This window comes from Rhea americana, unplaced genomic scaffold (genome assembly GCF_003343005.1).
Source record: "Rhea americana isolate MKP2758 unplaced genomic scaffold, rheAme1 scaffold_21, whole genome shotgun sequence".
Lineage (NCBI taxonomy): Eukaryota > Metazoa > Chordata > Aves > Rheiformes > Rheidae > Rhea > Rhea americana.
The window spans coordinates 1,604,653-1,617,245 of NW_028186258.1; the positions used below are offsets into that span (position 1 = coordinate 1,604,653).

Genomic DNA, 12,593 nt, shown 5'->3' on the forward strand with positions numbered 1-12,593 from the left:
AATCCATAAATTCAATCTCACATTGGATCCTGGCGTTAACTGTTGCCAAAAGGTACAGTCAACCAACTTCTCATAGAAGCAATTGCATATGTTAGTGCAGGTACACGCTCAACTACAAGGAGAAACCATTACACAAGAAGAAAAAAGATGGAGGGAAAAAAAAACTAGGAATCTGATTGTTTTAAACGAGATTCAATTTGTAAGAAATAGGAGTTGACCCCAGATTTGTCATCATGCAATTGCTTTCCCAGATTTGCAGCCAACTTAGCCCCCCATCTTCCTATTTCCCCTACACACACACTCACTTCCAGTCAGTATTAAAGAATCAAACAGTTAGGAGGCTTCTAGAGTCCTTTCAGTGCATCTCAACAACATTTCCCCTTTTCCAGAGGCAGGCACTACTGCTACTTGGTAGAATTAGACATCCTCCCCCAAAAAATATTTCATATGTTCGCAATTAATCAAAGAAATGTAACTCAATTTAGACTGACATCTATACAATCTAAAGGCCAGTCCCAATGTTTTTATCCTGGTGGGCTGTGAATTAATTGGAAGACATTCACACCAAGAACTTTTTAGCATAGTTATTTGACCAGTAACCAGAGCAGCTGTTTAACACAGGGACTTACCTACTGCCACAACAGTTACTAAAGTGAACTTCTCATCTGGACAAGTGCCAGCAAGAATTTTTGCAATTTTTCCTCTTCACCAGCAAGAACTTTTGCAACTTTTTCCCCATTTTCCACAATTCATACTCTTCTCTGTAGTCCTAAAATATCAACAGCCTCACTTGGCTGAGTGCGATGGAAAGAAACCCTAACTCAGCACAAATTGTTGTAACAGTTGGCTAAGCTGATAGTGAAGATAGTGCCTCACTAGAGCACGCAGGTGAAACATTCATATACAAGCAGGAGGAAAAAGATTTATCCTTGACATATTGAACCTTTCTGATCTTTGGACCTTGCATTTTTTTAAGCAACATGCCAGCAATTATGCTCTTGCTTTTCTACAAGATCTAAAACACAGAGAAAAACAGCAGCTTCTCTTTATATCAGAAGTGCATGGCAAGAACTATTTCGTCTCTTGTCTACCAGATCAGCCTGATGTTAACACACTACAAGGTAGAAGACAGCAAATGGGTGCCACGTGTGCTCAGAGCGAGCAAGAAGAGAAAGCGAGGGAATTAAGGACAGAGCTTGTATTTCCCACTCCCCTCCTTTTTTTGTATTGTGTGAGAGAGGAGAATCCCAAGAGAAAGCTCGAAGCAAGCCTATTTCCTACAGCCACATCCTGTTTGCCAGCTCGGATACACAGCTCCAGGCAAACTGCCCGCTATGGGGTAAGAAGTTCAACCAAGAAAAGGGAGAAAAATGTCAGCACCGTGGCCTAGATACTCAGGACAGCACAGCAGCTCACAAATAAGCCACATATAGGAAACAACTGACTATATCCAAACTTCACTGACCCTTGTATACTATTTGTACCAATCTTTCCATTCCAGGATGCCACTGTTGTTGCAGACAGAAAGAGAGAAGGAAGAACAACACAGGAAGAGTCAACTCCTGAGACATTCCTTAAGCATCTTATCAAAACAAAAACACGAGTAGCTGACACTGCCTTTCACTTTAAGCTAAATTAAATCTCAAAAAAAATGCTTCACTCATTCCAAATTCTATGACAAAACACCAAAAAAACCCAGCCAAGATCTGGCAAACTGTTTCAGTGAGAAAATGCTTTAGAAGTGAGCTTTCATAGCAGGAAAGCCTTTAAATAGCTTCTTTGAAACTTGATTCCATTCACCTGACATGCTATCTCAATAGTTGACAAAGACATTTGTTACAAGTAATTTCTACTCAAGGAAGTGTACACCACAACTCTTGCTTTCCATGCTGAGGTACAGTTAAAGCCTGTCTTGCTATGGCGCTTGGGTCCCAAAGCCACATGCTTCAGTTCCCTGACTCCTTCCTCATCTCACTCCACTTTGGACTGCTTCCCAGGGGTTCTCCAAGTTTAACACTAGCAGATCAAGACCAGAGGGCAGGGCTTCTCCATGCTGTAGGCAAGAACCGAGACGCAGTGGTGTAAACAACCTGGAAAAATATCATCCTAACGGGACAAGCAATCCAGCCACAGTCCATTAGAGCAGGAGAACAGTTAATTGCCACACTTTGAACCCCTCAGTAGCACAGCTCTCTGCAGTCTCCACCAGAAGCCAGAACAGCCCATAAGAAGTTCCTTGTTCCACGGAGCTCAAATTCTGCTTTCAAATCACTTTTGCTTCCATCAATGAAGCAGGAATTCAGAAGTTAATATCAGCAATGCATGATGGGGCCTGAGGTGTCAAGCTAACTTAAGGATTTTATTTCTGCAGACTGTTGCAGGGCAAAAATCAAGCAGGAGGTGGAGTTAGACCGTGAAAAAACTTAAGCCTCAACAACAGCAAGGGAAAGGCCCAAGAATCCTCACAAAACTAACTTAGTGCAAGACTTCTTCCCAAGTACTTTGTACTGAAAAATGCTGCTTTGTGGATCAGAGTGGAAGCAAGGTGCAAAAGCAAGTATCACCATCAGGAAATCTGCTCCTCCTTGAGTGGATTCCATGCAGATTTTTCAGTTTTTGGCCCTTCAGTACTCAGAACAGGGAAGGTAGAAGCAGTTATTATCTGATGTTTGTTGGTATGAGAGATGATCATCTGTCTGTCTGGGATGGCTGTTCAGGCTCCAGGACTCTCATTCTGACATGTGCCAGGATGCAAACTTAGAACAGCCCCTTCCAGTAGTGCAAAGAAATAATTGCAACAGAACTGAACTTGAAAAACATACACCTTTATCAGGGGAAATATGCAAGGAAAGCAGCTCCAGAAAAGCCTTTTCTTCAAGTTTAAAGACAAAAAGAGCTTGACTCTTCCTTTGGAAGAAAAAAAAAAAAAAAGGCAAGCCACACCTGTGTCAATAATCTGTGGTATTCAGCACTGCAGGGAGTGAAGGTCTGCCACAGCATGTATGCCTGGCGGGGAAGAAGGAACAAGCATGTTTCTGGACATGTCTCATCTTCCAAACAGTTCATCAGCTGGATTCAAGCCAACAGCTCTGAAGTAGGTAAGTCAGCTTTGAAGGCCAACAGTGCTACGATCCACCTCCCTTTCAGGCAGGCAGAGCTGGAGACACAGAAGTACATGCGCTTCAGCAGGGAAGGGGCAAAACCCCAAAATGCTGAATGCTACTTAGTTTCCTGCATACCAAACTGTTTAAGCACTGTTGATAGCTCTCCAGGTTATCACTTTTTTTTTTTTTTTAAAGGGACTTGATCTTAGTTATTGCTGGAGAATACCAGCCGTTTTAATGCTTGAGCACTCACTCTAACAGCGCAGCATACAACACTCGCAGTTAACTTTACTTCCCCTAAAGGCTTTCCACAGGTAAAGCTGCCTGCTGAACTGCCAAACTTCCCAGCTCCCTCATCAGAGTACTGGGAAGCACTGCACCAACCCTAAAATGAGGGGAAAAACTATGTAGACTCAGAAGTGCAGGCAGTATTTTTCACAGGCATATTAACAGCAAGGAAGATGAAGCTTTTACAGAATGAGATGAATCCGAGACTGTAATGTTTACCACTTTAAGCTTCAGTCTGTGCTCACAAGTAAAGAAATCAGTGGGAAACAAACCACTGCCAAGCTAATTTTAGCCCTCAAAATCGCACAGTTAATACTTTGAAAAATGTTCACAACAATGTACCTAGCACAGCTGTCTATAACACCAGGTCGTTTTGAAATACAGGTGATCTTGTGCCAGTTCTGTCCATTAGATGCCAAAATACTAATCTGGGTAGTGTCAAAAAGTAAGAGGGGGTGGAGAAAGAATATAATGAAATTTTTTTGACTCCGATAAGACATTGAAAGCCTTTCCACAGTGCACTACCACTGAGAACAAGTTATATCAGTAATTTATTGATCCAATTTTTCCCCAAATACACTTTTTCAGCCTCATTCAGGGTAGAACAGTTGCACTTAGGTCAAAGCTACTGAGTAGGTTCAGGCAGGTTCTGAGAATCTGGCTTCACAAACACATCTTGAATATAGGAATATTAATGCCTTACCAAAAAGTTACACAGAATCACACACACACCCACTTACTGATTCTTAGCCCTCATTTTTACCTGAAATCAATACAGGTTTTGTATTTAAACACACAAATTAATGTGCAGGCAACATAAAAAAAAACATTGCAACCAAAATTCTTGAAGTATTGGTACACACCCATGCATCCTAACACAGTGAAATTATTTTACAGGGAGCCTAGATCAATAAAAGCTAAACAAATCTGAAGATTATCAGCAGGTACTTCTTAGGTATGCTCAGGAATGCAGCATTTCTCTTAAAACTTAAGAACTTTTTGCTGCTTCTACAAGATTCCAGTTTGGCTGCCTCTCAGTACAACACCAGAAGAAAGCAGGGGGACCCTTAAAAAGAAACTGAAAATATCAAGGTAGCTATCTGTTTTCAGAAACTGTTACCATGCGTCAGGCATTCACTTGCAAAGGGAGTGGCAATATTTAATCAACTTTCCTGTGCTGGCTAGTCCCGACACCATAATCAAGGCTCTGGAGTTAATAATTCCCCCTGGAAAAACTCCAGTAAGCCAAGCAGAAGGGCTGGACTCTGTCCTTGATCGCCACTTGCAACCTGTTATTCACCCAGCCCCACAACGTGACACTACAGAACTCGCCAGGTAAGGCCCAGAGCACGAGCTCGGTGCTTCACCTAAGATTCATTTTGCTTCTTCCTGCCGGGCTAGTCCATTTAGTGAGCTCTGAGGGCTTGTATTTTGTTACTGCGTCAAGGTTGTAACCATAGGCAGCCCCTGGCAGGAGCCCAAGCTAACTGCATACGCTGCACAGCCCTTTAACCCTTGTCATTCCAAACCGTAACTGCCAGCAGAAAGCCAAATTTCAGGCCAGCACTCACAAGCTCTTTTTTTTTTCTTTTTAAGCCACAGTTCTATCATCTGAAGAGAGGGCATAAAGGCCCATCTAGACCACAGGACACAATCTTTCTAATACCACCCCTTTGCCAGCAACTGCTGTTGACCATTTCTTTTCTCTTCTAAGCAGAAGTCTTTTGTTTCTTAAGTTCTTTTAAGACAGCTTGTTTGCAACAGGTGACTGCTGCTTAATCCTAAAAGCAGGGTCCGATGAAATGATTTGGGTCAATAACAAACGTGTCCTGTTCCACATTCTGGGCACATCCTCCCAGAGTGAAATTCTGCAAATCGATTAGTTTTTCCCCTAGATTTGAATCTCTCGCTTTCCATGGGTCCCTGACTCACTTCACACACAACTACAGGATGCAGCATATCTGACTATGCCACCTAAATTTAAGGGGAAGATCCTGGTTTTTGCTATAAGCATACAATGTTCAGGATTGGTTCACAGGTGCTCAGTAGCAGAGTAACCTATGGGCCAAAAGTCTGCTCTAGAAGAATACTTAGCTATAGCAATCATCTTAAAGCAATGTTCTACTCCCGACACACCCATCTCAAGAAGGTTTATAGAAAGCCTCAGCTTATCTCCCGGGGCTATTGAGAAAACAGCGGTCTGACTTCACAGAGGTGTTTGAACTTGAAAAGCTTATCAGGACTTGCCGCTCAGAACTCAGAGAAATGGGAAAACTGCACTACCTTCGCCCCTGGTGAGGAAAAAGGGCTGCCAGAGTGGGCAGAAATGTCTTCATCAAGAGCAACAAGGGCATGCTGACTGGACGCAAGACAAAAAAAAATAGGTTAATACAAAAACCACAGACCAGTATAGAAAAACTTCTCCCCCTGGAGCTATTTGAAACAGGCAACAAATTCAAGCCTCCCCACTATTATTTTACTGTTATAGTTGTTAGAACAAGTTTTTACAACATTCCCCACTTTTAGTCTCCTCAGTCTGTATCTACAGCTGAGGCAAAGTGAGCCTTACGGAGGTTCTCTGCTTGTTACTGTTCAAGTCCACACCAGGACCAAATCACAGCACACAGCAGGTACATGGGAACTCCTTCTCCATATAACCTGACTTAGCTAGAAGTGTCCTGGTCAATTATTTAAGACACAAGCTCAATGTAGTTCATTCACCGTACATTCAAAAATGCAAACAGTAGAAACAACACGTGATGTACATTCAGGGCTTATAAAAAGCTCTGTAATTAACTGATCAGTTACTATGGTTCAGTCTCATTCAGAATAGCATTTTGAAAGACTGGTCTTCTGACCCAGTCAGATTTAAACCCTAGAAAAGTCCTAGCCATGTATAAAGAACCTATGCCATCTATTTAAATATCTCTAAATGTGTTATGTCTTACAATGACATTCATATAGTAAGAATAATTTCAGTACTCAGCTGGGAAAAAAATATTCAAAAATATTAGCAAGTTAATCAAGTGCCCTACTTCCTGCCACACCTTGGATTTACAGTAACCACAACTCAAATTCCCTGAGCAACTGCAAGCTCAAAGCAGCGAGGAAGAACCAGGAGAACACTGCCACTTGGTGGAAAAGGGCAATAGGAAATATCAGCTATTGCTCTGAGTAAGACTATCTTTCCAGTAGTGTTCCATAACCCTCCCCTCACCTCCCCTGAACTTCTTAACAGCATGGCTAATACAAGTCACTGCCCCACGTGACGTTTACAGCAACATACCTGCCCCATCAGCAACACAGCACAGGTCCACCTGGCCGTATGCCATGCGGCAAACTGAAAAGCGCTTCTTTCTCTCCCACTCCTCCTAGGGCCTGTTGGTTATTTAGCCAGAATTTTTAAAAGCCCAGAAGAGGGTATTGCCTTTTTCATTTATGTCTAAAGTCAACCAGTAAGGGCAGTACAGAAATCTGAAACTGAAGTTTGGCTCTGTCTCCCTGCAATCCTTCCCAGTTCTCTTTAATCCTCTTTAAAGAGGAGGAAAAAAATCAGGTTTGACCACTTCAGCAGAATTCTTACTGCGGAATATATCCAAGATAGCAAACACTTGATCCCCCATATTAAGCTGAAATGCTGTCCCATTGCTACATGTAACAGTTCTTCAGACAGGCAAAGTTTATCTTTACAATAATACATAAAACTCACTGAAATCAGGAGACTTTTAAAGCAAACTGACATGAAGCATCAGCAATATATTAAAGCAGAAACTGCACAATTCAGCGCTAGGATTTCTATAATGCATTATTACTTAGAAGAGAGCTACGAGAATCATATTTTGTTCTACTTTTCCAGCTGTCAGACCTTCCTCTACTGCGCTGAAGTCTGAGCCCTTTTTCAGAAGGCAGAAAGGCACACAGTTGCAGCCGAGTTCTGCTATAGGCGCTGTGATGATGTACATCAAAACTCTCATTTAAGGCAAGACCTTTTTTCTTCTATTCAAATTAATAGGTGTAAGCAAACAAAATATTTGAAACTACCAGTTTCCATAAATACCTTGCTAGCACGCTTAACCAGCCACAATGGGAAATATTTAAAAATTGAAAGTTGAACAGCAGCTTGTGAAAAAGAATGAAGACTATGATGGCCCTTTGCTGTCCTTTTTAAGAAAGCCTGTGAATTATTTTTCTGCAACAAGGAGACAGTACATTCCATTTCCGTGCCTCCTACTTGCATGCCAAAGGCTTCAGCCATATTTCATACTTTGTGATGCTGGAGACCTCACTGACTACAGCACAGCTGCCAAGATTTTCAGCTGACTACCATTGTAGACCCATAAAAATACCACAGAAACTGATAAGACGGTGCTGCTACAAAATATATAGAAGCAGGATAGCTAAACATACACATTTGCCCTTTTATTGTCCCATGAAGGCCTTACATTAATTTAAATGCCCTACAGAATTTCAGATTGCCGCATGACCCTCTGGCTTTCTCTGCAAAGTTTAGAGATGCTCCACACCCTTGAAGAAGCCACTGGATAAAACAAAGGCACTTGTTATTCATTCAATATTCCACAAAACTTCTCATACTGCATGGGGTATTGATCTGACATAGAAATTAGAGCACATTTCTCTGCAAGCATTAAATGAACTTGGTCTTTCTCCCTGTTTCTGGCTTCAGGTGTGTTCCTACATCGTTACACACCTTTTGTCCAGCAGAAGTTAAACATAATCCCAGGATAAAGAGGACTTCAATTAGTCATGTAGTTATGATAGCTATCATTTGGGCATATTATTTCACTTTTTTTTTTTTTTAAATACAACCTTTGCCAAATAACTTTATTCAAAACGGCAGAAAGAGCTGGAGACATTTGAGATGATTTAGCATGTTGCCTGACCTCTAGGAATACAAGATCATTTATTAAGTTATTCTAAATAAAGTCTTTCAACTAATGCTCATCAGAAACAATAAGAGAATTCTGTACTGACTACTACATCTCCTAGATCACTGCAAAATAGATAAGATGCTGTCAGAAAGCCCACCTCAGATCTCATTCACAAGAAGGCCAAGTTCAGAAGTTCAGAACCAGAACCTCACATTATTCAGTCTATAGCCTAACTAGTTAACTGCCTTTGGCAATAGCCAAATTTAAGACCTTAAAAAATCATGTTGCAGCTAAAAAAAAAAAAAAAAAAAAAAAAAAAAAGTAGCTACGGAAGATCACAAACCAAGACCAACCCATGCTGTTAAGACTTATTCCTCTTGTACTGAACTTCCCCCCCCACCACCACACCACACTTCCAAATACCTTTAGGTCACCAGCCTCAGGTTTTTCAGTCTCTGAATCGTCATCTTCCTACAAGACAAGAATTTACAGGATTAAGCTTAAAGAGCAGCCTTGGCACATTACTGCGCTTTCAGCAAAGGGCCTGCATACAGCAGCCCAGCGGAAGTCCAAGACCTTTTCCACAGAAATTAGTTTTGCCCCACCCACTCACAAATGGAAAGTCCTACAGCTATAGAAAAGTGGAGGTTTGAGGTGGGTTTTTTGTTTGTTTGGTTGGGTTTTTTAAGCAAAAGCATCTCTAAGTAGCAGACAATCCCCACAGAACTCATGAAACTCCTGAATGCTCAAAACAGACAATAAAAAGCAACAGAACTGGAGAGAAAAAAAAGCATTGGTCATTTCATTATTCCAACTCCTCCAGTTTTGTAGGGCTTTTTTTGCACTTGCCCCTGTTCAGCAGTACTCACAGCACAGAAAAAGCAGCATCTGCAAGACCTACTATACTCCCAAGCACACATCAGCAGCACATAGTGGACACAGCTTGGCTGCCATCTAACCAAACATGCAGGCTTGGTGAGGATCTGGCCTAGCACGAAGTTCCAAATATCTGTTGATGCCAGCTGACATCACATCTTTCTTATTTATACAGTGCTCTAGTAACCTTATTTGAGCTCACAACATGAACTTGTACAGAATAGTACGATTGACACTTAAGTGCTTTAAGTAACAGTCCTCATCGATTTTTTAAAACTTATACCCAGAAATAAGCCAAAGAGCTGGGCAAATTTCTGCCCTGTGAGAGCCTAAAAAAATTAGTCTAAACCTCCTGAAAACTTCTACACCATCTCAGAAGTAAGCTACAGCTCCGGTCCCGACTAGTAGCTTATGTTCCATTGCCTCATCAGCTAGCTATTTCACCAGCAATCCTACAGAGTTACTTATGTTTCTAAACTTATATATATATACTCTGGGTTCAAAACAAAATTTGAGGAGCAGAAAAAAATTTTCATGCTCACACAACTCAGCAGAACGGTTTTTCCTCCAAACTTCGCCATTCAATTTCAACTTTGGCCCCAAAACAAGAACTTGATGTTTCAGCTTCAAAAAAACAAAACAAAACCAAAAGAGTGAGATGATTACATGCAGCTGAAAGGAAGGGTTTATAATGAACTGGCCAACTCAGTATTAGCACATGAGCAAGTTCTGGCAAGGCAAGCTAGAGAGTGATCATGCAATAGTGTCAGTAAGTTACAACTGCCTGAATTAACATGCATATCCCACAGAAGCGAGACATCACATCCCTTTTTCATTCCAGTTACTCTCTAGCTTACCTTTCCCAAATGTGCCCATGTGCCAACAATTCAGGCTTATCAAACTTTTATTAAAGCGTATAAATACAAAAGTAGTACCAAGTAAGCTGGTGCTTAATCATAATTGAGATTACCTTCCCCTCCACATTCCCCCTTAGTAAAAAGATAGAGTCATTTTCAATAGAGCAATAATGGATCGAATCATTCATATTAAAGTCAGGCAACTGAAATGGATCCAAAATCCTGCTAAAATCTGATAAGGAATGACTCTAAAACAAAAACATGTTACAGAAAAAAAGAGAGGCTTTTCAACCAAGGTAGCTAACATAAGGACACAAGTGCTTAGATAAAAACTCAAGGCAAGTGGAGTTCAACTTGCATTGCTTTCTAAAAACAAATTAAAAAACTCCATGAATATCAGCTACTAGCACAACAAATTCAAGGACACTCCAGTCTGGTCAAAGATGCAGGAAATGCACATTGCTCTCCTGCAGCAAGCACCCTGGGTAACAAAGTCCAAACCCACATCAATCTGTAGAGTGGGCAACTACAAATACATGCCAGAACTACATCTAACCACTAGAATAACTCAACCAATCACCATTGCCTGAACAGCATCTTGCAGCTCTCAGATGACGGACAACTGAACCTATTCAAAATCATGTATGCAATAAAAACATCCACTTTATGTGCCTATTTGTTGATGCTATATATAGCAGTTCTCAACAGACATCTGGTTCACATATACTACTTTCTTCTAAACTGAAGAATTCTCATTGAAATTCTAGAAGTTTTAGAGAAAGTAAAATTTACATATCATATTAAAACATTTTATGTGCTTTATATACATACATATGTATATATCTCACTGAAGCAGTTTTTTTTTAAAAAAAAAAAAAAAAAAACTCTTGTTACTTTACTTTGATGAGCATCCAAGATCTACTCCAAGAATCTGGCTATCACTTATGCCTCCTCAAAGTAGCAATAGCACAAAATCAAAAGCAGGAACAAAAATCAGACTATTCTCTTTTCTGCTGCTGGTGAAAGTCAGTAATAGCACCTGGGAGAAACAGTGAGTTTCTCCTAGGAGAAGAGTCTAATACACACAAAACAGATTTCAATGAAAAAGAAGTATAGTCATTTCCTTGCTCTGCAGAGCAGCCACAAAAACTAAAGCAAGAGCTAAATAACATTGTTACTGTCGTGGCAGGTAGAAGGTTGATATGAAAGAGAGAGGAGGCAAGAACTCCTCTGAGAAGCCTTCTTGTTTTGCTCCAACAGTCCCACAACAGAACTATTTATCCTTCTGTGTGTTCTAGCTGCACTCAAATGCAGTGAACTTCATGCCCTGTTTCACAACACCACCAGTTATCTTGGTATTAAGATGCTATTAGAGACATGCCATGCACCTGTGACAAACAAAAGCCACTCAAGTTGAGACAGGACATTGCTACATCAAGACGACCTGATGTAGTGAGTGAGTCAAGTTATACACAAAATAATAACTTAAGACATTGCACAAATTTATTCTTTTTAATTCTCCAGCTACTCATGCAACAGTGTGTTCCTCTCACAGGATTCTAATAGATACTATTTCTACTTCAGAAATAAATTATATTTTCAATGACTGTTGACCTATACCAGCCTCCCTTCCATTAAAAGGGTCAGAGTTAGTAACAAGCAACGTGAGCTGTGCCAAGCCTTTGATGGGTTTCAAAGCGAATGCCTCCTACCTGAAAACAAACAAAAGTGAACGAAGATGCTCAGAAGTGCTGAAACCCACACCAGGAGTCAGAGCACCCAGGCTGCAGCCTGGGTTGCTTGCCAGGGGCCTTCCCCGGAGAGCAAGGCTCTGCAAGGCACCAAGGGGACAGAGCAAACCCTCGGAGCAGAGAGCTACTTACTGACTGCCTGCTGTTCTCATCGTCCTCCTCCTCGTACCCGTCCTCGTCGCCATCCAGGCGGGTGAAGTCATCGTCTCCGTACCCAACCGAGACGAGGCCGCCTTTCTCTCCTACAGGGGAAGAGGGGGAAAATGCCGTGAGGAGACGGCAGCGAGCGGGACCTCAGGGCGGGCCCAGCGCTCCCCGTTCCGCTCCCCCCTGTTCAGAGCGGGGGAGGCCCCGGCCGCGGGGAGCCCCTCGCGGCGCTCACCCGTGGCCGCTCCGCCGTCGCTGCCGGCCGTCCCGGCCTCGCTGTCGGACTCAGGGTCCGAGTCCTCGGCGTAAACCGCCAGCGAGGACAGGACGCTCCGCTTCGCCGCCGCCATCTTCTCCCTCAGCCGCGCGGGCTTCCGGCGCGCGGCGATGACGCGCGCAGCGCAGTCGCCATAGCAACGCCGCCCCCGCAGCCCGCCTCAGACAGGCCCGCGTTAATCCCCGGTCGGCCGGGGATGCCCCGGCCTCGGCGCAGGGCGGCACCGGTGAACCCGCGATAGGCGAAGCGGGGTGTCTAGGGGACAGGGGACGATAAAAGCGTGCGGCCTGCCCCGGGAGGGAGGGGGACTGGCCCTTTAAGGGGCGCTTCCGGCGTCATCGCCCCGCGCCGCGCCAGCACCTGCCGGACCCTCAGCAAGTGCGAGCGGCGGGGAGCTGGGGAGG

General features: G+C 42.7%; 2 protein-coding genes across 3 annotated transcripts in view; one reads left to right on the top strand and one right to left on the bottom strand.

The window, feature by feature from the left end:
• The window catches only part of SAP30BP (SAP30 binding protein), a 31,428-nt gene extending 19,149 nt beyond the window's left edge, over nt 1-12,279 (bottom strand). Inside the window, exons 1-3 of one of the 2 annotated variants that reach the window (XM_085304511.1) lie at nt 12,148-12,279; nt 11,898-12,007; nt 8,705-8,752 (exon numbers count right to left, since the gene is read on the bottom strand). In XM_085304511.1, coding sequence (XP_085160637.1) covers nt 8,705-8,752; nt 11,898-12,007; nt 12,148-12,262 — 273 coding nt within the window. In that variant the 5' untranslated portion in view covers nt 12,263-12,279. The remainder of the gene's footprint in view (nt 1-8,704; nt 8,753-11,897; nt 12,008-12,147) is intronic. The other variant, XM_085304512.1, reaches the window with a different exon arrangement.
• Nucleotides 12,280-12,355: 76 nt separating this feature from the next.
• Nucleotides 12,356-12,593, top strand: part of RECQL5 (RecQ like helicase 5) — a 40,232-nt gene continuing 39,994 nt past the window's right edge. The window contains exon 1 of the mRNA XM_085304514.1: nt 12,356-12,567. The gene's annotated coding sequence lies outside the window, so the exon portion shown is untranslated. The remainder of the gene's footprint in view (nt 12,568-12,593) is intronic.